A 27,673-nucleotide genomic window follows, 5' to 3' on the forward strand; every position below is an offset into this window, starting at 1 on the left:
TAGAAACTCAGAGCTGAATTCGGGGAGAGTGAATAAAGCACAGGTTGTTTTTTGTTTTTTTAAACTTTAGCCAGGGAACAGGTGTTTTCCGAAACTGGAATACCGTACCTGTTTACTCTAATTTATATGGCCAGCTTTAGACTCAAGACTTCTAAAAGGAAAGTGTATAGCCATAATTTTTTTTACATAACATGAAATTTCTTCTGTTTACAATTTACACCTAAATAATTTAGAAGTTTAGCTGAAGGGATTAACGAAGTCCATGGAAAATGTATCTTTACATTGTACATTAGGAGTTTCTTGACAGATTGTAACTAATTAACTCAAAGTGAAGTATTACCCATGAGAGATCCTTGCAGGTCCTTCATTAATATTTCCAACCTTTGAATGCTGCATAATGATTTCCCACTAAGCTTTAAAATACTGACATATATCCATCAACGTGTATAAACAGAACCTCCTCGGGGAGCTTAAAATAATAAAATCCTCCAATGCAAAATCCGAGAATTTTTCAGTGCTTAATTTTCACTTAAAATGTTTAAATTGTGGCACTTGAGACACATTTTTTAGCCATTGGCATCGACTTGGGAACACAAGAAGGAATTATAAAGTTATTTGTAATTAACCTTCTTCACTCCGGGGACTTTTTTCTTTCTTTTTTTTTGTTTTTCCACATTATATGTTGCCAAATCGTTTATTTTGTGTGGCCAGTTACCTTCTGGTTAATTATTTAACATTGTCTGACTAGTTTAAATCTTGATAAATGGCTCGTGAAAGATCGTGTATAATTAATTACAACTGCTGAATAACCTCCCCCTACACAGTGCGTAAGAAGCTGGGGCTGTGACACTATGAAACACGTCTTCCACAGAAGTTTCCACTTTGATGTCTCTCTTTAACTTCCATGCGGGGAATTTAAGATTTCACATATTGGCTGTAAATGTCCAAAAATAACCTCTTTAATGTAATTCTCAGAACCGAGTCTTGGACACAGTCATGCCCTAAGACATAAAGAACGCTTCGCTTAGATACTTGTGGATGAAGTTACTTGGACACGACTATCATGTTGCTTTTACAAGCTTTTTGTAACGAGCTAACGTCCTTACGATTTCCCACCAGATCCTTTAGAAGTAGATCTACAACTATTTTATAGAGATGCAAGGAATCCCAGCTAATACTGTACAATAGCTTGAGGCTGTAAATATTCAGAACATTTTGTTTAATTGTTCACTTTCCACATCATAGAAGAAAAAAGTCTGTTGGTTACGTGGTCTCCCATAAAGATGTGATTAGTGATGAGCGAGTGTACTCGTTGCTCGGGTTTTCCAGAGCACACTCGGGTGATCTCCGAGTATTTGTTAGTGTTCGGAGATTTCGTTTTCATAACCGCAGCTGAATGATTTACAGCTACTAGCCAGCCTGAGTACATGTGGGGGTTGCCTGGTTGCTAGGGAATCCCCATATGTATTCAAGTTGGCTAGTAGCTGTAAATCATCCAGCTGCGGTGATGAAAACTTAATCTCCGAGCAGTCATAAATACTCGGAGACCACCCGAGCGTGCTCGGGGAAAACCCGAGCAACGAGTATACTCGCTCATCACTAGACGTGATACATTGCCCTCAGTGATCGTTCTTCATATTTAATACCATCCATCTTTCTCTAGTAATCAATTAAATTAATGATCAGATTTAAGACATATATGACCTTAAATATATCAGCAGGTTTTCATATTTAATCTGAGAGCTTGATAATATAGGGCAAGAGAGCCTGATTCCCAGGCTGTGTCACTTATTAGGCTGTGTTGTAGTTTCAATACAATCAGTGTTTTATTAGCAGGAGATTATCACTAGAGGACTAAGTCTCATGTGCGGTCCAGTCCAGCTAATCTATGGACCATGCCTACTGGGCTGCTGAACCACTAGACAGGGCACGGCCTCGATCTATGCAAGTGTAAGGAGAGAGGCTGTGCCCACTGGTTGGGAGTACAGTATGTATAACTCATACAAACCCGCCGATCCTGGGTAAGAAACTGGCAAATCAGTGCTTACGCTGGGGGGATTGATAAGTCTGCAGTCACAAAGCGTAACTGCAGACTTATTGATTTGGACTAGTCAACGCTTTTAATGATTCAGACATTAATACCCTCTGATCTCAGGTCAGAACCCGGCGAATCAGTGCGTGTCCTGGGGGAATTCATAAGTCTGCAGTCACACAGAGTGACTGCAGACTTATCGATTTGGACCGGTCAACCATAAAGCATCTTTCCAGGTAATATCTTGTACAGTAGTTCCTTGGGATCCACTACACTATATAAGTTTACTTAAGAAAATGCTAAGCAAAAGTCAACGTGGCTATGAGATACAGGACTAATAATAAAGCAAAAAAAGGAAAACTTTTCCAACCGCTTGCATTTTTTCCAATTCACTTTAACATACCCATCTATATCCTTTTGTCTTCCTTAACAGCAATATTACATTTTTCCCCCCTCTGTACGTAGAGAACAGGAACAAATGAAATGACCTCTAGTATTCTGCTTTGGGGAAAACATGTTAGATGTGTGTTTATTGACCATTTTCTTTCATTACTTCTTGTAGTGTTTACAGAGGAGGGATCTTGAGGAAACCATAATAACGGACATTAACCAACATTAGACTTTCTGTCCTGCTATAAAGCTGCTTGCGTCCTTTGTCTAACGGTCTTTTAATCTTATTTAAACAGAGCACTGCGACAGGTTTGGGGAAAAAAATAGACTTATTGGTATGATCCAGCTTGATTTACAACCCCCGATTAAACCTTTTGAAGGTGGTTTTATGGTAGAGTAGCGTACATGGTGCATTATCTCATGCTGTTCCAAGCTGCTCCGTCCTAGTTTATAAAGCATTAGCTAGCTGGGAATTTGCTGCGAACCCAACATTATACAACAGTGATGGATTTACATAAAAGTGTACAGGCCTTATTCTCAAGAACAAACACACACACAAAAAACTGGTGCAAACAAGAAAGTGTCCAGCTCCAGTTTGGACTTTTTGTTTTCCAGCCATCGGCATGGGAAAAACAAACAGACGAGCGCAAAAAAAAAAAGAAAAAAATGGAAAAAATTCGCCAGGGAGAGCGGAATACTGATTTAAACAAGGATCTTAACAAAAATGGAACAGGCATTACAATTCAGCATTGATTCTAAGTGATGAATACCGAACAATTTGCCTTTCTGCTTCTTTGTGTAATCAAATATTACACTTGTGGAGCATTTACATCTTGCCAAGTCTCCGCACATTTGCAAGGTTGTACTTTTCTAACCACAATTAAATGATTATGACTGATAAATCACCATGCAAAACCACTTAACGACTGCAAACAAACAACCAAAAGAAAAAAAAAAGACTACACGCCAAACCAAGCTGAACAGAAAGGAACAAAAGGATGGCTTATACACAGGTAACATTGCCAAACCAGGCAGAAACAATTCATGTAAATGTGACACTATAATGCGACAGTCTGAGATCTATCTCTTAACGATGGGTTGACTTTAGAAGATATGTCGTGGGTTTTTATTTGTGCTTTTATTAATATAGTGTTAGAAAATTACGGTATACCCTGTAAAATGTTTTAACGTTCATTCATGTCAAAGGCTTTAATTCAGCAGATTGGGATAAATGCATAAAATTTTATATGAATATGATATATTTATGTGCTGTAACGCAGCACTCCTCCTCCCATCAAAGTTTTTATCCTCTTAATATATTGCAATCATCATACTATATAGCACTATGTACTTACAATTGCTCATTTTGCCTTTCTACCCAGCTAATTCTTCCCTTTTCTCTGCTCTATGTACAAACAGGAAGTCTTCTGTCCCTGCAGAAATCATTCCCCTCTTCACCTGCTGACCCAGCTGCTCCCTCCTCCCCGCTGCCAGGGACTTTTGCAGTGACCTATGAGTCATACGGGGAAAATTGACCTCCTGTTTCTACATAAAGTTTAGAAGTTTTCAGCTATTCAGCTTTTAGTCATTTGATGTCATAGACCTAATGGAAAAGAGTAGAATTAGCTGGGTAGAAAGACAAAATGAGCAATTGTTAGCATGCAGTGCTATGTAATATGATGATTGCTATGTACTGAGAGGATGAGAATTTTGATGGCAGTGCTTCTTTAAGGGTGGATCATGGTGGGACAAAGGAGGAGGTATTGGAGAACTATCTATCTACTGATTAAAGGGGTGAACCAACCTTAAGAATGAATCTACTGGACAGGTAACAAATGCTATAACTCTGTGAGTCCAGCTGATCATGACAATGGGCATCTTGGGTACTCCATTTTCCCAGCCACAAGTCTATGCTTTATGATTGTTAGGATTCGTGCACACGACCCTAAAAATTGGACGAGTTCTATCAGTTGATCTGAGGAAAAATACACAGCATGCATGACTTACCTCCGAGAATTGGATGGCAGTTCTCCATTCAACTCTATGGGTCCATGGAAAAAAATTGGACCACACTCAGATGACATCCGAATGCGGTCCCATTTTTACCGACTAACGATATAGAGAAAGTGGAAAAACTTTTTTTTCCCACCTCCGTGATGATCAGATCACACTCTGATCAGAGTGTGAATTACATAATTGGACCGATTTTCTCGGATGAGAGAAAAACGGTTGTGTGACCCTAGTGTTGGTGTAATAGACTTTAAATGCAGCTCCAGGGCTCACAATATCTCACAGAAAACATCAATTTTAGAAGGTTTCATGTGCCCTGGTGTCTCAGAGGAGTGTGTATGGGGCAGAGAATAAATGTGATGGTGCGTGACATCTAAAATGTGTAACAGCTATGACTGAAAAATTCTCACATAATGCTTTCCTCACCACAAAGAAGGCCCACTCCCGGATGCCCATCCAGCAAAAGTTGGCAAGTATATGGCTCTATGGCTTTCCCTGTGGTTTGTATGAACATGTGCAAGGTGTCTACATTTTACACCAAATTCCTGGCATCATGATGGCAGATCGCTCTCTGTTGACTTGTCCAAAGGATATAGATACCATATTGGAGGACGTTACAGTTGAGTAAGAAAGAATGTGGTATTTTATGTCCACTGCATTCCTTCCAGTCACCTAAATGTATTTACGTATGCATTCCTTCCGAGATGTTCACAGAGCAGTACGCAAAACTACACATTAATCAGTTGTGTTTATAGAAGGAGAGTACTGAAAGAGGGGGGAAAAGTATGGGGTCTCCTCTGCTTCACACATGTCAGCGCGGCCAAAGATGCAGGAACCACCTGAGACTTTCTGTAGGCCTTCATGAACCTGTTCATGCATGTTACAGCATAGGGTCCATTGTAAATATATTTGACTTCTATCAATGAAATGTGCACACACAAGCGGATTGTATTATAACCAGATGTTTACGTGCATGTGTGTAGTCAGAAATGATTAATGGAAACCAAAAGACTTCAGGTTAATTAAAATTGATTGCAATTTACAATGAGTAATTTGTCACAATACCTCACAGATATTGCGCACGAGGTAAACGATTGACTATGGAAGAGAATGGTTGATTAACACCACTGCAGCTGGATATGAAGGATCGTGTCAATGGGCTGGGTACTGACAATAAACCATATAACGAGCAAGGTTTTCATTATTCATAATTCTATTTTTTTTAATATGTTTTCAGAAAATACATTTTAAAGATGTTTTAATCTACTTATAAAAGTTGACGAGGAACCAGAAAATCCCTGGATGCTTTCTTCCAAAAAGAACACAACTCTTGTCCAAGCTCTGCGCGTGGTACCACTCCCAACCAATGGACAAGACCAGCACTACATCTAGAAGAAAGCAGCTTTGTCTTATGTCACTTATTCCCATTAAAGAGGACCTGTTCTCCGGAATCTGCGGCTTTCCATTCCTGAGATATGGTCCGCTCTTCCTTATTGGGCTCTGTATGTAAATCTGGTCTTATTAGCCAAGGGTATGTGGTCCTTATATATTATCTAAGGATGTTTTCTTGAAGACCATGCCAACCTTGGCTTAGAAGACCAGATATATGCAAGGAAGATGGGGCCAATATCTCAGAAATGAAGATGTGTAAAGGCAGAAAGAAATTAAAAAAAATGTTTACGGCCAGTGACAAGTTCTCTTTAAAAAATAATTGCACTTTCAAAAAAAGCTTTGCATCGATCACTGTAATGAAGGGGTAGAAGTGCTGAGCACAAGACAGACTCAATAGAAAGCCTAAGAGCTGTCTTCAGCTAACCCCCTAGGGCAGTGCTCTGCTGAGCCCTTCTACTACCCCCTTAGTTACAACAATCAGTGTGGGTTTCAGCACCTGGACCCCCATCGATCAAAATTTCTGACATGTTAGTATGGCATGTCAAAAGTTTCAGTTTAAAAGCTAAAAAACTGCAAAACTCTAAAATAAATGCTTATTAAATCCTCCACTACTACATCATTATAATAGATGACCATAGCACAAAGATCGGTTCCTATTATACTAAATGTCTTTCTCTTAATACATAATTGACAATCTGTGAAAGTTAGATCCATGCCAGACACCAGGCAAAGGATGGTAATCTACCATTCATCACAAACATATAACTTAACGCTTCTGGGGCCTCAGGGCAATAAATATATATTGTAGACACCTTAGGCTTCTTTCACACTTCAGTCGTTTGGCGTCAGTCACTTCCGACAAAGTGACGGATCGACGGATCCGTCACAATTGTTGAAAAAACGGATGTAACGGATCCGTTTTTTTGACGGATCCGTTACTCGGGGGTTGTATATACTTTTTGGAGCATGCGCAATTGAAAAAAATTGAAAAAACGGATTGGGGCGACGGATCCGTCGAAATAACGGTTGCGACGGATCCGTCGCCCATAGGTGGCCATTCTATGGAATGACGGACGCGACGGATCCGTCGCGATCCATCATTTCAACGGAGACAAAAAACGTTGCAATGACCGTCAATGTCTAGATGACGTCCGCTAAATTTTGACGGATCCGTCGCATGACGGATGGAACGGATGACCATCCGTCACAATCTGTCGCTAATGCAAGTCTATGGGGAAAAAAACGGATCCGTCGAAAAAAAAAACGGATCCGTTTTTTGAGGAAAATGACGGTTTTAGACTGACGCCAAACAACTGAAGTGTGAAAGAGGCCTTAGGTGACGTGAAGATGAAGCTTTCTGAGGTGTCCAAAAGTGAAGTTTTTTCATTTTTTTGTAGTGGTTTTTGAAGAGCTTTTGAGGTGTTTTAGGAGAGTTGATGCTGGAGCTTTTTTTGCAGCCTTTCCTTGGACAGTGCCTAGTTTGGAGCACATTCCACCAGGATCCACTACAAAAAAAAGTGTACTTTTATTTCCACTAGACTTTTTCCAAAGCCTGAAGCAGAAAAAAAAAGGTAAAACAATCCTTCTACATATGAACAACAAAGAGGATTAACATGGAATAAATAAGAAGAATTTTTCCAAGAGTTTTGTAAGAAGGGTTTGTGGCATTTTTGGAACAGATCTGCTCCGAAAAAAACTTTACAACAGTATTGTCATAAAGCATTTACAGAATTTCTTTAATAGTTAATTATTCTTTTTGGACACTAGGCCTGGGTTTCATTGTTTCTTCTGTACTCCTTATTGTATGCTCATGCTGAGGTTTTTTTTAGGAGTTTATTTCAGCAGATCTTTTCCAAAATCCTCCTCAAAAACTGCTGCGAAAACTCTAGGAAAATTCTTCTAATCAATTTCTTTGGAAAATCTTCTTTGCTGTTCATATGAGGAGTTTTTTTTAGCTTTTTTTCCAAGAAGTTTGAACATAGCCTTAAAGTTACATGTGACTTCCTACAATCTTTTTTAAAATTTTCAGGAAAATTATGTTCTATATGTGCCTGGTATTATGCATATGTAACATCTGTTGGGGGAGACTGGTGTGCAGGAACTTAGATTGCATTGCCTTGGCATTAGCTGCATTGCCGCGGCAATCTGGAATAAGGAGCAGCAGCAGAGGACAGAACTGATTGGCTGAGAAAGCTGAAGAAGAAGGGAGGAGTATACAGTACCAGTGGACACGAGGCTTGTCAGCCATTGCTGAGATGAGAATGCAAAAGGAGAACTCTGCCTTCCATCAATAAGAAACTAAATCCTAAAGTCCCAGGCTGGAACATTGCTGGGACTTGTGGTTCCATTGGGGACAAGTAAATAGGAGTTATCAATGAGGGAGCGTTTCTGGGACTTGTTGTTCAACACACTTGGAGTTATAATAGTACCAGCCTTGGAAGAGATTTTATTCCTATGGCGTTACGTGCACCAATGGACTCTGCAATGTTGCAATTTAAAAGGGAAGCGTCATCCCTAATATTCAGGTTAACTGCAAAACCATATATTGCATTTGTACTTGTAGATTATGTAATGCTACTTGTTTCCTTGTTACTTTCTATCCCCTTACCATATTCACCATTTATTCACTTTATTAATAAACTTGTTAATTGTTCCAAACAGGGGTTTCCCGAGACGATCCAAGGCAGAAGAGGAAGACCCTCCTAAACCCACTACAGCTCCAAGCAAGACTCAGATGGAGGCACTGCACCATATTGAGGTGAGGACTACTAGACACCCTGCCGATGAAGGTGGTTTAAAGGGGCGTGACACATATAAAGAGAATATCATGATCTCCAGAAAACAGACAGAAAGAGTCTTAAGTAAGGAATCTCATGATCTGATAGACATAAAATTCTACTCTGTAGTTTGTCCGTAGTAACACTTTACTGTTCATCTTTTTCCACAGTTCTTAGCTGTCTGTGAAAAAAAAAATCTTAAAGCACCATTCTAGCATTTTTTTGTTGGAGTGGTGCTAGTAATCTTAGTTGACTGCCCATAGTATTATATTCACTAGCTGCCGTCTACAGCTCTTTCCGGCACCGCTCCGGTTCAGCACCGCCATCTTGTGACCGCAATTTCTGTCCGACCGGTAGTCCAAGGCAACGGACATAAACTCTCAATGTAAGTTTCGTTCTGGCTTTGTTCTGACTCTCATAGACTTACATTGAGTTGTGACTTCCGCCCAGCCAGCAAACACTAGAGCGATCCGGCAGGTCACAACCTGTAGAAACGACCGGAGCGGCACCAATAACAGATGAAGACGGCAGCTGGTGAGTTTATTGCCAGGGGCAGGGAGCTTAGATTAGTAGCACCACTCCAGTGCGGCAATAAAAAAATAGAGTGGTGATTTCAGCAATTTTAGCTCTTAGCACCTCTTGTTGCTATACATGTCATCTCCTCTTCCGTTCCCAGTTCTTTATTAAATATGTGTTAATTCACGAGCCACGGGTGTAATTGCCTAGAAATAATATTCTGTCATAATTTTAGCTACAAAGTACATGAACGATTTGATGATAAGCTGAGAAGTTTGGAAGCAGTAGCTCTTCAATGGCTTTCCAGCAGATAAACCACAGTTCTCCTAAGTGCAAGACGCCGGCGTCTCGACATCAAATACAGATACAATGTCGTGTTTTTTTCTTCCACCTTCATCAGACTCTGTGTTTGCTGCAGCAGAATGTGAGAATTACACAGTGCTAAATTTAGCAAGCAGCATAAAACCTGATTGTCGTGGTCTGGAGGAGCTCTACAATAAGGAGTAATGTTTTACTCGGGTTTTATGATTTGGAAAGAGAGTCCTATTAAAGCAAAGTGTTATTCATGCACCAAAGCAAAATGGCTGATGGTCGGCTATATATAACCTGCAACCATCTGACGGCGATGGAACAATTCTCACATGACAGACTTGGAAAGAGATAAATGTCACATCTTAACTAAGAGTCTCAACAGTGAACTGTGTGAGCAAACAACTTTCCGTCTCCAGATATTGCGCCTATTTATTAGGACAGACGGATAATTTGCCAAGAAAAAAAAATGCTTATATAGTTTATGGGGCTGTCAATGTTGTGCAGATAGTGAACCTTGTATATATTGGAAGCGATCTGCTTCATGTCATAGGAAGTCATAAGTCTCTACACAAATCTGCTTCTGAAATCTGCATACTACAGTTCAGGACAAGAACTTTGGCTGTTACCAAGGTAGAAAAGTTCTGCTTAGGGTTCAGAACATGCTTATTATATTACTATAGGATCGCTACTTCCAACAGGTGGCGCTATAGAGTTAAGTCCTCTTTTTCTCAGAAGAGGCAATTTGCATATTTAATTTCCCAGAGGAGCATTGTACGGCAAATAAGCCTCCTTACCTTGACAAGCCAGAGATGGTATGTCACTCTCCATAAGGAGAAACGATACCCCTTAGACCCCAGTCCAGAGCCTCTCACCTAGCCTAATCAGTTCTCATGCTTCGCACTGACGAGGGCCAACAGCCCGAAACACCGTGTCTGCGAATTGAGATACTGATTTGGCTTTTATCCTAAGTCATATTGCACGACTCGTTAAAGGGTTGATTGTGACTTGTAGGATCGCTACTTCCAACAGGTGGCGCTATAGAGTTAAGTCCTCTTTTTCTCAGAAGAGGCAATTTGCATATTGATCAAAGATGGACTTAAGTAAAACTTAAAGAGATTGTCCACTACTTTTACTTTGATGGCCTATCCTTAGGATAGGTCATCAATGTCTGCTCGGTCAGGGTTAGACACCTGGCACCCTGACCCATCAGCTGTTATCTATTTTGGTGGCTGGAAATACTCACTTACCAAGCTGCTTCATCTACTTGTAGTGGCTGCCACAGGATACTGCACATCCGCCTTATATTCAAATCAATAGGAGGCGGATGTGCAGTACCCCGCAGCAGCCACTGCAAGTAGATGGAACAGCTTGGCAAGTGAGTACCCCCGGCCACCGCTGACATTGATAACAGCTGATCAGCAGAGGTGTCAGACCCCAGCTGATCAGACATTGAAGACCAATCCTAAGGACAGGCCATCAGTGTAAAAGTAGTGGACCACCTCTTTAACATATAATAGTGTAGGATGATTACCATAATATAATCTGGGATGATATTAGAACAGGAATCGGCAACTGCCATATGTGAAAGTGTACTTAAAGGGGTTGTCCAAAATTAACAAAAGGATGACCTATCCATAGGATAGGGCTTTTATAAAAAATCTGTGGTGGTCCAACCCTTGGCATACCCATGATCAGCTGATATCTGCTCTGGCAGCCACCGGATGTAACCAATGCAAGAAGATGAACAGGACAGTTTGGTACATTTATTAGTGGCCGCTGCAGAGTTTATCCCCCATTCCATGAAATAGGTCATCAATATGTCAAGGCCCATTTAGACAGACTGATAATTATGCTTAAAATCAGTAAACAAGCCTGGGAATACTCATTTCCTGATTATCGGCGTGTCTAAAAAGACAGCCAATAACGGGATGAATGAGCAAAATGCCTGTTCGTCAGGCAAGATGATTTCCTAACATCGTTCTCAGCAGCACGTTGTCCTGTGTAATCAGGAGATGTGCCGCCAATAAAATTATGTTTGATCAGCCCAGAACGATCGTAGGTACCCAGAATGATCGTGCTATTGATATTTTGTGTGCATAGAAGTGTGGTCAGCTTATATAATCAGGCAATTAAATGACCGCTGATCGGGGGATTCCTCCAGCTTGTGCTTAAGAATACAAACCCATCAATTTTCCATTGTCCCTATATACACCGTACACCACACAGAGTGCTTAGAACCTCTATGGTGGTCTTAAGACTAGGCCCCTAAATGATCAACATGACCTACAACTTATCAAAGTTTTAAAAACCTGTAACTATAATTATGCTTTAATGTCGATGTCCAATATTATTGCACCTAAATATTCGATTCAAAGCTCCTGCAAAGGCATAGAGCTAAATGAGAAAATTCTGTCTGCCTTAAGCCACCACTAGGGGGACTTCTAAAGGTTAATGCATACTGCTTATCATTTGAACCCAATAGTAAAGCAGTATACTGTAAAATATCCATTGTCCTCCCTATACACATGCAGGTTCAGACAAACATGCAAGTATAAGTTTCTCATGTCAGTGATTTTTCTCCTTTAAAATTAAGTAATCAGGCATATAAAAATTCAGCATGCCTGATCCTTGTCCCCTTCTGTCATCCACTAAACAAATGTCGATTGGACACCTGGTACAAATTAGTTGATCATCTGCTTCTGCCAAAATGGAGGGGTTAGGTAATGAATATGAATAACCTATGTCTGACATGGAGATGGAGATATTTCTGCAGAATGTGCCTGGATTCCTGCAAACTTCATGTATTTGAAAGTAAAAGCAATATCCAACATATTATTCACATGCGACTGTAATGATGCATTTACAGCAGTAGATTATCACCTGGACTACGTGGCAATCATCCGAGGAACAAGGGTTTGATCAGATCGTTTATGCAGGCAAAAACATCACTGTCCCGTGTATATAAGGAATGTGCTGCCGATAACGTGATACTGATTTGGGGGGCACAACGAAAGTGTTATTGTCCTGTCCCACTCATTGTTGGTCAAACAGGATGGTAAACAAGTGTCAAACTAATCATGTATAGTCAACTTCCACTCCTTAGCGGGCTGAAATCAGAATGTCTAAAGTCCCCATTGGACCCTGTTTTTTTTTCGGTCTATCCCCATCCTGACAAGATAACTGTTCCCAACCTCATGTTTGAGCCACGGGCATCATGCATCAGAGCCTGGTTGTGCAAATGCCATCAGGTATGTTATTTCTTTCTCTTAGACTGTGCAGTGTTTCAGAAAAAACATAGTTTGAAAAGGCCGCCGGGCACTATAGGGAGAGAGACTTGACTAGTCCCTCTCTGCTCCTGTTGATTGAAAAGTCTTTCTAATGCCTGTACATAGGAAGAGGCCTGTCAATCTACTGGAGCGATGCGGGGAAAAGCCAACCGAGGACTTTGTTGTGAGAAACCTGACTAGTCTAATGTGGCCCCCTCTCCTCTCCAGTTGATTGAAAAGTCTTGTTATGCCTGTACATAGGGAGAGACCTGTCAATCAACAGGAGCAAGTTGGGGACAACAGGGAGAGAGACCTGACTAGTCCTACATGGCCCCCTCGCCGCTCCAGTCGATTGACAAATCTTTCTAATGCCTGCACATAGAGAAAGACCTGTCAATCTACTGGAGCGATGCAGGGAAAAGCCAGCCGAGGACTTTAGTGAGAAAGACCTGACTAGTCTGATATGGCCCTCTCTCTGCTCCAGTTTATTGAATAGTTTTTCTAATGTCTGCACATAGAGATCTGTCAATCTACTAGAGCCATCTGAGTACGTTAGTGAGAGAGACCTGACTAGTCTAGTTCGGTCTGCAGCTGCATCTGCCAGGCTCCGGTCCAATTGATTGACAGGTCTATCAATGTATACACATAGAGGAGATCTTTCAATAAACTGGTGAGGGAGAAGTCCTCCAGGGACAGCGCCGGACAAGTCAGGTGTATCCATATAGTCCCAGGACAGCTTTTCAAACTTTTGTATGTTTTCTCTAAAACACCGCAAGATTATAGAGAAAACCATACCTGTCTGACACCACTATGGGGTATTATCACTATGTATTGATGGTACTGCTACACAGTAATGTGTATTACCTTTTTCTGCATATTATGTATATGTTCTTGACATTATATGCAGATGCTTGTATTATTGTAGGGAAAGTGAATTACCCTGGGTTGGCCACTAGATGGGGGCACTGTGTAATGTGTGAGTTCACACTATAAATAGTTAACTGTAGGAGGGGCACAGTGGGTTAAGTAAGTGAGGTCTTCCCAGTTTTAGGGAGTTGGGTCCGGGTTTCCAGTGTGGAACACAGGCTGGCTAGCCCATGGCAACACCGTGCCCCTCAACGTTTGTCAGAAGAGTGGGCCCAGCAGTTAATATCCAGGGGGCCAAAGTACAGAACGAAGTACAGCAATACCAGAGTTTGCGGTGCAGTATAAGTGGGCCTGCAGTGCTACAGGAAGAAAGCTAAGCAGAACGGGAGAAAGGTATCCAAGAGGTGTCAGATTTGTGTGTGGGCCGCTATTCTAAGGACCGGGGCGAAACGGCAGAGAGTACCCCCATGAGAAGCAGGAATTCTGGGCATTGAGGACACTGTGGGACTGGAGGAAACAAACCGTCCTGGGGACAGGCTTAGCGGCAGAGAGGGGAGTCAAGGGAAAGTGTTGCCAATTGTTATGATTGACTGTGCCCTGGATAATGCTGTGATAAGTAAAGAAGTTGAAGTTAAAGTGAAGCCGGACTGTGACTAATTGTGGATCCGTCTGTAAAGAATACACTCTAGTAGCGGGAGATCCCAGATGATGCAGAGAAGCAGCACCGAGGGCCAGGGAGCGATACAGGGGTTTCTGTTGGCCATGACAGCAGCCCTGGCCCCAGCTTCCTACATAGTCACACATTACGACAAGTTCCCTTTAATGTGTTTTCTATACAGTGTACACAGATCTTATTCAGCCTCCTTCCAACTTCCATAATGCAGTGTCTGTGAAATTTTTATGTCTCCCTAGATGATGACATCTGACTCGATGGTAAGCATCTACTTCTTCCTCAGCAGCATTTGTCACAAGACATTCCCAATGATCACACTGATACGGCTTACTGGGAAACGGGTTGTAAATGCAGAGCACTCTATCAGATGCAATCATGTTTATCGCTCCGATAAACATCACGTTTATAGCACGGCACTATGTGTGGAAATGAAGCATTTCATTCAATATCTAGAATAATAATTCCTAAGCATCATGCATGTGTTTACATCAAGCAAATCAAATTATTCATTTTGCTGCCCTACTGAATTCTCACACGAGACTGTCTAGCCATAAATCGTCATGAGGAAGAATGGATGGAGTAAAATGCTCCCATTGTGGATATGTCTGGGATAGTTCATATACAGGTCATGCTAGCAGGATCTTTAGGTGCCGCCAATGTCCAGTCATATGATTCGATATATATATATTTATTTCTACATTTCTGTAGGAAGATGTTTGGATGAAGGAGGCATTTTGCTTTCTACACACATTATCCAGAGGGCCATGCATATTTTGGAATGGATCTTCTATGTATTTCACGGCGTATTTTTCCCCTCTATATTGAAAGGGGCGCAAGTTTGCAATATAAAATAAACAAGTTTTTTGGAAAATCAGCGCTGTAGGTCAATTTCCATAAGGAAAAATCCCACAAGAAATTTGCACAGAAAATTCACTGCATATCCATTACTTTTCTATTTACAATAGGACTGAAATTTCTTAGAATCGTGTTGTCATCACATTCTACTATTCCCCTCACTATGAACTGGCTTCTATATGGGTTACAAATTGGGCCTCCACCATGGATGCAGTGTAGAGTATCACATATATTTCCCCAAATGGCTTTGGGATCTACAGCCTTTTGGGCTCTGGAATCTGCTCTAATGCTGAAACCTGTGTTGATCTTCATTGGCAGTGGTGTAGCAATAACTGGGACAGACGTGCCATGCCTTATATCAGGTTTGACCACAGGCTCTTGTACCACTTCTACCCTACGTTGGCAGGATAGTCGGAAACGTCTGATGTTTATGGTGGTCTCCTGACTCTCCCATGAAAGATGATGTCGGAAGAGAGAAGGATCCAACCTGCTGAATTTCAACTGCCGATCCTTTAGTTCTTCCTGGAGAGAGATGTCTGGTAGTGGCTCTCTCATAGCATGCTCTGGCTAGTTGAGGGTTTGTCTATAGAGGGGAGTCTGGGGAGATTTCTCTTGTCTTTAAGATTGTTCATCCAACAGCTATGGTTGGCCTTAACTCCACTAACCCTTCTGGCCAGTGTGATGAGACAGGGTCTAAAGTTGGCAGCCGAGAGTGTTCGTAATGAAGACAGGAGAGGGAAGTAAGCTCTAATGGACACCACTGGTGATGGATTATTGATGGTGGCTTAATTACTGAGTGCAAAGTATTGGACATGTTGAGATTGACCATGCCTGATTCTTCTTTTCCATGACACCACTTGTGAGATGAGAGGTCCTTCATGCATATAAGATAGAAGTGTCCAGTAGGGTTGAGCGACCTTGACTTTTTTAGGGTCGAGTCATGTTTCACGAAACCCGACTGTTGGAAAAGTCGAGTCGGGCGAAATCGGCCGATTACTGCGCAAAGTCGAGGATCGGCCGGAACACGAAACCCTATGCACGTCAATGGGGATTTTTTTTCTCTCTCTCTCTCTCTCTCTCTCTCTCTCTCTCTCTCTCCCCCTCCGTCCCAGCACAGAAAATTTCGTTTTACACATTCCAAATCGCTACTGCGCACAAGCGATAAAATGATGATAGGCGTGCACGCCCTAACCCATATGTCATCACTCTGCCCACGCTCCTTCATTGGCTGTAAAAATGGCGCTAAACGCGTCATACGAAACGCGACTTTGGCGCCAAGATCGCGTACTGCATGGCCGACCCCACACAGGGATCGGGTCGGGTTTCATGAGACGCCGACTTTACCAAAAGTCGGCGACTTATGAAAATGAACGATCCGTTTCGCTCAACCCTAGTGGCCAGTTCTACTGCCTTTGATCCAAAGTGTTTGAGCACCATAAGTAATCCCCTGATGTCTGAGCAAGCCTAGCAGTGTATCAGGAGACAGAGGTGCCACATAAGATATTCTGTAAACATTCTAAGTGCACATGGTTTAATGATATATCATACTGAATGGACGCTTTATAGAGCACGCATATAAGACATCGAGGATTGGTGGTGGGCCATGAGCAGCTTCTGCATGAGTTTATCAGCCAACACAATAAAAGCTAATGCTCTATATCCTGGCTGATGAGATCTATAAGAGTGGCACAGCTAATATCTGACTTCATCTCCTTATAGCCTTTGTTTTATTGAACAGTTATTATTGCAGAGCTGATGGAAAGAAACCAATTACAACTCCCTCGGGCTCCTGCAATGATTAACCCTGGAATATTTGAGCAGTAAGATACTAACATTCCTCCTCCATATCTAACTTTAGTTACAGACAGAAAACTCATGGACAACATCACCTTATCTAACTTTTAGGGGGGAAAACTGACAACTGCACAGGAGCAAAAAACTCCTGTCCACTTTCCAGGCTGTGGGATAATAAAATCCGCTCTTATCTTCGCTGTGACATCACTTTGTACATTGTTTGCTTAGTGTTAGTGATAGCGATGAAAGTTTTCTTTAGATTGAGGCTTCAACTCATTACTGCCAGCTGTTTGCTCACATGAAGGCAACGGGTCAGGACGTTCTCCGTGACCAGACATAGTAGCAAAGGCTATGAATTCTAAAATTTGCTCTGCGAAAAGGGCAATGGGGGTAAAGAACTCTTATTTTCTAAGGCTGAAGTAAAAGTACATTGACTCAGTTCACTCATGGCCAGGGGGCAAATTGTCTGAAAAGTTAATTATAAACCCTCCAGATGGTTAATCATTGGGCAGGACACAATATTCTGTAAATTGAAAATGCCAAAAATGGTAAAAGAATCTTACGAAAGCCATCTGTACTGTCTGATTCTATGGGTGTAGGACCGAGGGTCATACTGTTTATCAGTAATGGTAGGGAGGGGGAGGGGAAAAAGCTAATAGGAAGGTAGTATCATAGCTTGAAAAGGATGGCTGGCTCAATTTTGATTTTGTTATGGGGGCAACACATGGGACATGGGACCTTATACCTGATTACTAATATAAAGCCGGTGTGGACTCATGGTCTATACCAATAGTCACTATCTTTGGCGAGGCTCTCTGGCCCACATTTAATAAGTGATTTCTACCAGTTTGTGGCTGTACCTGAAAAGGTTTTTATTCATGGTGTCAAATTTGAGCAAAAAGGTGCAACTTTTCACAGCCAAGTGTGACGCATTTGTGGTTTCCAAGTAATAGTCAAATTTCCTAAAAAGAAAGCTTGAAATTAGTGCCATTTTTTCAGCAAATTTATATTTGATTTTCTGACTTTTAGGGCCCATTTAGAAATCCGATTTTCACGTACGTGTTCGATCCATGTTTTTAGAACAACAACCCATTATAGTCTATGGTGCTGTTCACATGTCTGTTTTTGTTTCAGACCAAGTGTCTGCAAAAAATGAAAAAATGGCGAGATGTCCATTTTTGCTCCGAGTCATAGATCAAACTAGACAATGCAAGTCAATTTGACAGTGAAGAAATGAACAACTTGTGGATGATACCCATGTTTCATCACTATGCTGTCCGCTTACTGCTTAATGGCTAGGAGAAGCCTGAAATTTTTGTTTTTTTAAATGGATGCTACAGTGAAACTAGAAACGGACACAGAGACCAAAAAACATTGCAAATTGGACATACAACGTGTGCTGGATCCTATTTTCATCCATCTTTTGGTCTAAGTGTGTTTTTTATATGCAAAAAAACCATCAAACTTCTACAACCTATAAAACAGTAAAAAACAAATGTTATTTGTTTTGCCAATTTGAATGGGTAAGTTAATACCATCCCTGCATAGGTCTGAAGCACTATATCGTAAGACCAGGAAACCAAGCAATGAAAATTAAAAGCTGTATTTGCTCAAAACTAAGTGGAAACAGGAACTCGTGATCACAGCAGATTTGGCCACAAAGGACTGGGTAGGTTTTGGACCCCAGGTAAGCAATATAATGGATTAATGTATGCCTTTCTATGGATATTGTTCCAGAAGGTACAATGAATAAATGAGTTCTCCTTGTAGAGAGGGTCCTGGAGTACAACTCCCTCCAGTTTCAGCCACTTATAAGTAAACTACAAAGCAAGAAGTTTCCTTGCCTGAGGCCGTCCAGAAATAAGCATACCAGTCTTCATTAATACAGCTACTTTATGAGCGACGTATTTTATGGCTGAATTACGCTTATGGTGGATGACGTTCTCTCGAAAGAAACATTGGGAACTAATTAGAAGGATGGTAAGTTCTGGTAGAGTTTCCAAAAGTCTAAGAAGCAGATTCTCCGCAGCCGTGGAAGAAAAGAGAGGATCTGAGAGACAGAAGGTCCCTGTCCTTCGCCTGTTCACCAGTTGTGTACGATCCGCTTCCTCGCGCATGCCGCTTGTATACAACAATGAGCATCTCATTTCTGTATGGTTACACCCTTCGTTTTACATTCCCATCAATGACAAGGCTGCCGGGAGCCTTCAAAAGAGATTCTCCGCATACAAAGAGTAGGACAATAATCCATGGTCTACGCTTCAGTCTGGACTAAGGCAGAGGAAACAGGCGGGTGCCAGACTGAAGCATTTCCTGAGCCGAAACAAATGTATGTTGAGGAAATGGTGTCTTATGACTTTTCCAAACAGATTTGTTGCTATATTGATGCGGTGGAGATGTAACGACAGATTGTATAGTTTGTGCAAAAGCCATACGAGATGAAAAAACATGACTAGGTTCTTGTAGAAACAGCGCTACCTTTGTCCATGGGCTGTGCCTGGTATTACAATCTATTCCAGTCAAGTAAATGCTGCAATACTAAACACAATAGAGGAGCGTTTTATAGAAAAAAAAAATAAAATTTGGGTATATCACTTGAAATAACAATTCCTGAGTATTTTTTCTTGTACTTCTGCTCTGAGCCTTTTCTCCGTTATTTTTTCTGAATATTTAGAAATAAATTGACAACTGGGCATTACCATTCCACTTGACAAAAGGGTGTGTCTCTTTATAGTCTGGTACTGTCAACACTGATTGGACGGTATCAGGCTTTGGTGGGACACAACCCAATGTGGTAACATCAAGTGTGCAATTTATTTCTAAATTTCTAGGAGGAATAACAGAGGAACTAAAGAAAGAATTCTTATTTCATGGAGAATAAAAGTATGGACTAAAACAGATTCTAAAGCTGTAAGATACTCTTTAAGGTGAAAGTTTTTATAAAAAATAAGGGTTGCGGGAAACTCATCTCGACAACATCTGTCTCCAAATTGAACAAAAACTCAATAAAATAATTGAATTCAGTATAACATGATATAAACAATTTTTTCAAACTCGGTGTTTGATTGACAGATTAGCAAGTCAATCCCCTAACAGACTGGACCTTCAAAGGGTTTTTCCAGAATTAGGCCGGAGTCACATTAGTGCATAGCATCCAGTGCGAGAGCATCGAATGTGATATGTTAATGACACTCTGCTCAAACTCTGCCGTGAGCGTGATCCGAGTGTGAGGTCGCTGTGCTCCGATCCTCTCACATCAAAAAATCAGGGAGCACAGGTGAGGAGGAGACGGAGAAGGTAATTTCTCCATCTCCTCCATTGCCGGCATCCGCGGTAATCGCACTGCACTCGGATGACATCTGAAAATTGTGCTGCTTTTTTTTTTTCAAAACCAGCTCAAAACTTGTCCACAAGCGGCATGTGGTATCGCAGCTCAGCCCCTTTCACTTCAAAAGGTGTTGACAACCAATGCACAGATGTATTGCTGATTTTCCCTTTTAAAGGAGTCAGGTTGTCAGAAAGAACCATCAAGTTTGCAGGAGTTGAAAAAAAACAAAACCAGTAAAGACCTCAGTAAAAATTATTAATAATTAGGAGAGGAAGATGATTTATCTGGATTATGGATTTTATTTAAAGAGGTAGCCCACTACTCAGGACAACCCCTTCTCAATCCGTATGCTTCCCTTTTTTAAAATAAAAACACTTATACTCTCCTTTGGTGTCGATGTGGTCTCTCCCGAAGATCGTGTAATAGTGTGATGTCACATGAACCCTACGGCCAATCACTCTCCCCGCCTTCTAACACATTCCTTACATCCAGAGAAAGTGCGGACTGCTGCTCTCTCCTCCGCCAGATGTATGTGATACGTCTGAAGGCGGGGAGAGTAAAGCCAGTGCTGATTGGCCGTAGGGTCCATGTGACATCACATTGTTACACGATCTCCGGGAGAGACAGTGTGGACACTGCTGGAACAGTGCTGGCACCGGAGGTGAGTATAAGTGTTATTATATTTTATAAAGAGGAAACATACTGAATGAAAAGAGGTTGTCCGAGTAGTGGATGAAATCCATAGTCCAGATAAATCTGATAATCTAGCACCTTGCTGATCTTCCTCTCCTGACTCCAGTGCATATAGTGAATGTATCACTGTACAGTGGTAATAACACTTCTTCTATACATTATATTATGGAAATGTATCATACAGTCTCCTAGCAACATATTCACTCACAATCCAATCCATGTCTTGTCTAGTGACGGAGGCAGATTTATTACACCTGCGAGCCGGGGATTACCTTCTATGTAATGAAATCAGACACAAACAAGACACCTGACCAGATCAATATACACAATGCATTTAATGATCCCGGCTTCACCTAGAATACCAATCTAGAAATGAAATGTCTGCTGCATGGAAACATAAGCACAGTCCTGGATCTATATACTCCGTGCAGCGCAATATACTTATGACTGCTTCTCTGGCTCAGATTGCTGCGTGGATTGACATGGCCCGATCAGTATGGATGTCCATCATGCCTCGATCAGTATGGATGTCCATCATGCCTCGATCAGTATGGATGTCCATCATGCCTCGATCAGTATGGATGTCCATCATGCCTCGATCAGTATGGATGTCCATCATGCCTGATGTATGGAAGAGCCATGACCCAAAGTACACATTCAATAAAATATAATCTACAGTCAATCTACAACAGGTGACACCAGGGTCAAAGGGGGTCGCAGAGCACCGGCGGACACAGACAGAAGAGGCTCCTGTGCAAGAACAATATATAGGCCCTTTGCCGTCTAATCGCTCATCAAAATGCACATTTCCACCCACTTTGGAGGTAGAAGTGGCCCCTCTCATTTTACATGTTTGCCCCTGGTGCAGAGGTACTAGTAACTCCCAGGCCCTAGTGCCCTGGGTGACCCAATAGAAATACCAGTATAATCACTGGTTTTGCACTGGGTCCCCACTAGTTATGAGCGAGCATGCTTGGATAAGGTGTTATCCGAGCATGCTCGTGTCCTAATCGAGTATTTTTGACGTGGTCAAAAAAATGCTCGAGTAGTCGCGGCTCCATGGTTGACAGCCGCAACACATGTAGGGATCCCGTTTGATAGGCAATCCCTGTATGTGTGATGTCTGTCCAGTCGCATGCAGCTGCGGGGACTCAAGCATTTTTTCAAGCACGCCAACAATACTCGATAAAGACACGAGCATGCTCAGATAACACCTTACATGAGCACGCTCATTGTAGATCACTTGAATTTGTGTCTCTGGATAATAAATAGTAAAATACTTTGTAACAGGCAGTAACACATAGAATCCATTTCATTGCCATTCTGCTCATTGGAGATGGCCATTTCTGACGAAAGGCCCAAACTCTGCTAGATTGACCCTGAATGCATTTTCCATAGGTTAATATATACATATTATAAACTGTTCCACTGAACAAGGTAAATTCTACACATCTGTCCAATAATTATCTGCCATTGTTAATTCCATCCCCAGAATATGCCACAAATAGAAACAATGTGAGTTCATTTCAACAAACAAATACGATCCGTTGTATATAATTAACGCAATATTTCCCAAAAGTTTCAAGACATTTCCAAACAGGATAACCACAGCAGAAAAAAAAAAATCTGTTTTCATCTCTTAATTAAGCAGGACAAATAAATCCGAAAAAAAAAGTCCCAAAGAAAGCATGCCTCAGTATAATATTTCATTACAATGTTTCAAGCAAATCATCTGACATGGATTTTAGTTTCCAGCTATTCGATAAATGACACTGGGAAGTAACACAATGACTGTTCTTCACATCCGCCAGCAGGTGGCGCACAAGACTATATAGACTTTCCACTTACTTGCATTCTCTGTCTTCTAAATCAAAGTGAGGGTTGAAGTTGATAAGAATCCGCTGGTCCCTTTTGGGGGATTTTATCTTTAATATCCATTCACATTTCTGGGAAGGGGTGTATGAATTTGGATATCCAGGGGAGACAACATAAGCAGGTTCCTCTATCTGTATAGTTCCACCACATTTGTCTGCATAAAAAAAATAAAATAAGAATTGTCACTTTGGGAGTCACTGATAGATCCATATAATTGGATTCTCTAATTGGGTATTTTTTTTTTCTTTCAGTTTCCCTTTTTTTTTGTACTTGTCTGGGGAAAGATTATTTAAATGTTAACGCACTCAAATGTCAACTAAATAGCAGCCGGCCTTCTCTGGTTTGATGGGAGCGACTTTTGGTTTAATTGGAAACTGTGATCTAAATTAACAGGCTCTACAATGTAATAAGGATTCATTCCCTAAAAAAAAAAAAAAAAAAAAAAAGATACAGCTCAGTCTTCAGCAGGGAATGAGTCTCGGGGGCACTTGGGAGTGTTGGTTATTGTTGAGAAGTGTAATCTCATTAGTGAACATGGTTTAAAGTGGCAAAAACACCAAAAAGATACAAGCTGCCCCCTGCATGGTCTTTAAATGATAAACCCTTTTACTGGGTCATTTACCATCAGTGTCTGTTTAAGCTTCCTCCTTTGTCTCATTAAACCCCAACCAACATGGAGCTATGCATCACTGGTGTGAAGACCTCTACTGAAGCTCAGAACAGACACTAAGCTTTTTTTTTTCTTACCCCACCGAGTTAAGTAGATCAATCTGATCAAAGCAGCAAATTCCTCATCCCACATCTCTCTGAGCAGCAAGGAGGGCTACCTTCACATGTCCAGCAATCATCCCTTAGAACGGATCCAGCAGCAATCCCATGGCAAAACAAAGATGAGATGACGCAACTTTTTTGTCAGTTTTTAAAAAACTTGATTTCAGGCTAAATCCATTTTTTCTTTTTTACGTCTATGGAGAACAGATCCCCTTTCTTCCGCTTGAGGGTATGTGGACACTTTGTGGATTACTCTGCGTATTTTTCCGCACTGATTTTGGTAAATCCGCACTGTGGATTTACTGCGGAATTACCACGGATTTACCACATTTTTTTTTGCGGATTTTGTTCGGATTCCACCTACACCTGCGGATTCCTATTATTGAGCAGGTGTAAATCTGCACAAAGAATTGACATCCCGCGGAATAAACAACGCTACGTTTCCGCGCGTTTTTTTCCGCAGCGGATTTTGTTTTCCATAGGTTAACATGGTACTGTAAACTCATGCAAAACTGCTGCGAATATGCAACGGCCAATCCGCTGCGGATCCGCAGCAAAATCCGCAACGTGTGCACATACCCTGAAACTGATACTGTAAGCATAACAAAAGGATCCCTTTCAAATGAAAGGAAAACAGATGGCTATTTAACGGATCCGTTCATAGACTTCCATGTTAAAAAAAGGGATCCATCTGAAATCAGTTTTTAAAAACGGACAAAAAAGTTGTGCCTGCGAAACTTTTTTTTGCCAACACATTGCTGCTGGATCTGTTCTAACGGGTGATTACTGGACATGTGAACGCAGCCTAGTCATCTATTTGGAACAGATCAAGTAAGCAAAAAACAGATCACATGGGAGAAAAACGGATGGATAATTAACGGATCCGTTTCCCATAGACTTCAATGTTAAAAAACCAGGATCCAGTTGAAATCAGGTTTTTTTTAGCTGGACAAAAAGGTTGTATCTCAGCAACTTTTTTGTTAATAGATTGCTGCTGGATTCTCTCTAGCGGACTGGACATGTGAACGTGGCCTAACATAACAGGTACGCTACCCAAACCTCATACATGTCTATGGAGGTAATGGGCTACTACAACGTATCTGGAGGGAAAGTATTTAAAAAATGAAATATTTTAGAGGTGAAGTTAGGAAATAAGTCAGGCATTCCAGTGATGGACAGACTTGTATCTGTCTTGCCAGTTGGTTAACTTTGGTTTTGTCCCTATTGTGTGAGGAGACGGGAGATTAGATGTACAGTGCTGCAGAATATGTTGGTGCTATGCAAGAGACAGGAAATAAATGGATGGAATAGTTATTTGGGATTGGTCTTAGAGGTCCAACTCCTGTCTATGGCTGGTTTCTAGCATTTCCATAGCTGAACAGCAAGGATCAGTCAGCTGTGCAATGTGCAGTACGACCATACTTGCACAGTACGACCATACAGAATCATGGTAAACTGCTCAGCCCCAATGAGCAGCCAAGACTGTGCACATGACTTGTCTCATTAATGAGGTGCATAGCGGATTTTTTTTTTACCTAATCCTATTCCCTAATAGATTCCCTGGGGAAGGGAAATAGCATCCCTGGATCTCAGCGTGAATTTCTAAATGTACAGATTTTTTTTTTTTATTACAGGAAAACCAGGTCAATTGGAAATGAAAGAATATGCACATGAAAAATGCATAGAGCTCCCAGCATTGTGGATGCTGCTTGTCAGGAATTAAAGTGAGAAATATGAGTTTCATTAGAGTGTTTGTTAAGCAAAGTGTTTTGTGTCTGAGGAGGCGCAAGTGGGGGGTAAGCTCCTAATAAACACATAGGACGTGTATGGGCTGGAGACGTGACATTGCTTCCATCCTTGAAAGATGTCTTGTAATTTCCAGAAGGTGCAGACTGAGACACATCTGCTGAGAGCCTCACACTGACTGCGGATAGGACGCTGGGCTCATTACAGCCTCCAGTATGGCAGGGGGATCTGGCATCTGTAGACAAGTGACATAAAGCAGTCTTGTTCCTAGTCACTTGACAGAGTCACTTCAGTCAGCATTAACAGCATCCTGGACCATCCATGAGCCTTAATCTGTGACTTCTGTGAAACGCCACGTAATAATAGTAAGATAATCGGGTTAGTATCTGGCTTTCCTCCATTTCACCAGTGCAGGACATTAATAGGAGCCAACTGGTAATGGCCTTTGACCATTAGGCCTAAATGCACATAATAACTACATGTTAGAGGCTGATCTCTGGATGCTGGAGCCCCTTACTTTGGAAGGTGTTTTAATGGCAGGACTGACTCCACTAAGGTCATTACACAGTCCCTAACTGCTCCGCTTAGATAATAGTGTCTGCAAATAATAGGGTTTAGCAAAGTGCAGCTCTGCATCAGCCATTTCCTGGCAAGAATATGCCCAGTCCATTATTCTGAACTTATTAAATCGCTTCTAATCCATCATGAGACCAATAAGGAGAAATCAAGAAGAACCATGGACGATACTGACAAAAACAGCCCGATGGTTAGTAACTAACCAGGGATAGTGATCACAATTCAGAATGAAATCATTCATCATTTCCATACTCCTCTTGTGACAATAGGGATCTTCTATTTACCAAACATTCGCTCCAATCGGGATATTTAACATATTAATATTTTATCAGCAAAGCTCAATTCTAAGAACGAACCAAAAGAAAATTGTACCGAAACTTTCATTTCTATTGAAACGTATCCAGTATATCAACCATGTTATATAGACCTTAATATTACATAATTCCATAAAATAATAGTAGTAAAAAACAAAACTTTCATTTATTTTGAAACGTATCCAGTATATCAACCATGTTATATAGACCTTAATATTACATAATTCCATATAATAATAGTAGTAGTAAAAAACAAAACTTTCATTTATATTGAAACGTATCCAGTATATCACCCATATTACATAATTACATATAATAATAGTAAAAAACAGAAATATGTTCTCAGAGACATAGTTAATAATGTAGAAACATAAGCATCTCAGAAAAATGTTTTAAAATATATATGTCACAAATATATTTCTTTAAAGGCAATTCCCAACTTTTTCCTGATTAGTCTGAAATTCCAGGCACACGGTAAGTACTCGGCACTCAGCACAGCAGGGTGATGTTTATATACTGGAGGGTGCAGCATGATAACAGGGTAATAGTGATAGATGAGCCTCCATTGTGAACAGATTGTGTTGTATCACTGAATGCATGGGAACATCTGGAAGACTCACCTTCCTTAGTAGCACTGGCTAAATGGATGAGCATCGCCCAGCAGCAGCAGCAGTAGACCAGCCTGCCAGGCATCCTCAGGCTGGGTTGGTAGCACCACAAGTGACAACAATCTCCTTGCAAATCCTATGCTCCTCAGTCCAATTCCAGGAAAACACACAAATATGTCCTAAAAGAGCAGGGACAATTGTGCCTTAGTGTTTGCAGTGTCCTGTATCCTGTCATTCACTACAGGGTTTCCTCCACCACTTCCCACACTTGGTGATGTCTTCTGTATTCTGTTACCATCTCCAAACAGCGAAAGAAAATACAAGCTCCTCCTTAAGCCACTTTGGGAACTGATAAGGAAACCAAACGACTCCTTGCTTTCCTGGAGAAATAAGGAAGGAAGGACAAAAATATGATTAATGAGCAGCTGCACAGCAAAGCGCACAGAGCCACCAGAGCTCTCAGAAGAGGAGCCCAGCTAATGACTTGTCTCCTTTACATGTAGATCCCTGGGAGCTCTTTCAGGCAGTGTGTTATAGCAGCATCTGGGCAGTCTCCAGTCTCAGGTCCCTTTGTTATATAGAGGGTCTTACTGGGCTGGGACTGGCAGCTGAGCCAGCATACAGTGCCAAGGAGTATGTCACTACAGAGCTTAGCATGCCCCCCAACCAAAGCATCCAAATGTGATGGTGCTTTGATCTGACATGAGTCACATTCACTTGCTCTCTACCTATTTACACCCAAAACTGCACAAAAATACCAACAGTCTAGAAGTACATGTGTCCATAGACCCTACCCAGAACAGGTTGCCAGACCTAGCCTAAAATAATACTAATGTTCTAGAACGTACATGTAGACCATACCCAGAAGTGGTTTCCAG

The 27,673-nt window shown here is 41.3% G+C and overlaps 1 protein-coding gene across 1 annotated transcript in view; it reads right to left on the reverse strand.

Moving 5' to 3' along the window:
- NRP1 (neuropilin 1) overlaps positions 1 to 27,406 on the reverse strand; it is a 179,839-nt gene extending 152,433 nt beyond the window's left edge. The window contains 2 exon segments of the mRNA XM_077268499.1: positions 22,754 to 22,934; positions 26,808 to 27,406. Of these exon segments, the coding sequence (XP_077124614.1) occupies positions 22,754 to 22,934; positions 26,808 to 26,880 (254 nt within the window). The 5' untranslated portion in view covers positions 26,881 to 27,406.
- Positions 27,407 to 27,673: the final 267 nt, after the last annotated feature.

This window comes from Ranitomeya variabilis, chromosome 6, assembly GCF_051348905.1.
Source record: "Ranitomeya variabilis isolate aRanVar5 chromosome 6, aRanVar5.hap1, whole genome shotgun sequence".
Lineage (NCBI taxonomy): Eukaryota > Metazoa > Chordata > Amphibia > Anura > Dendrobatidae > Ranitomeya > Ranitomeya variabilis.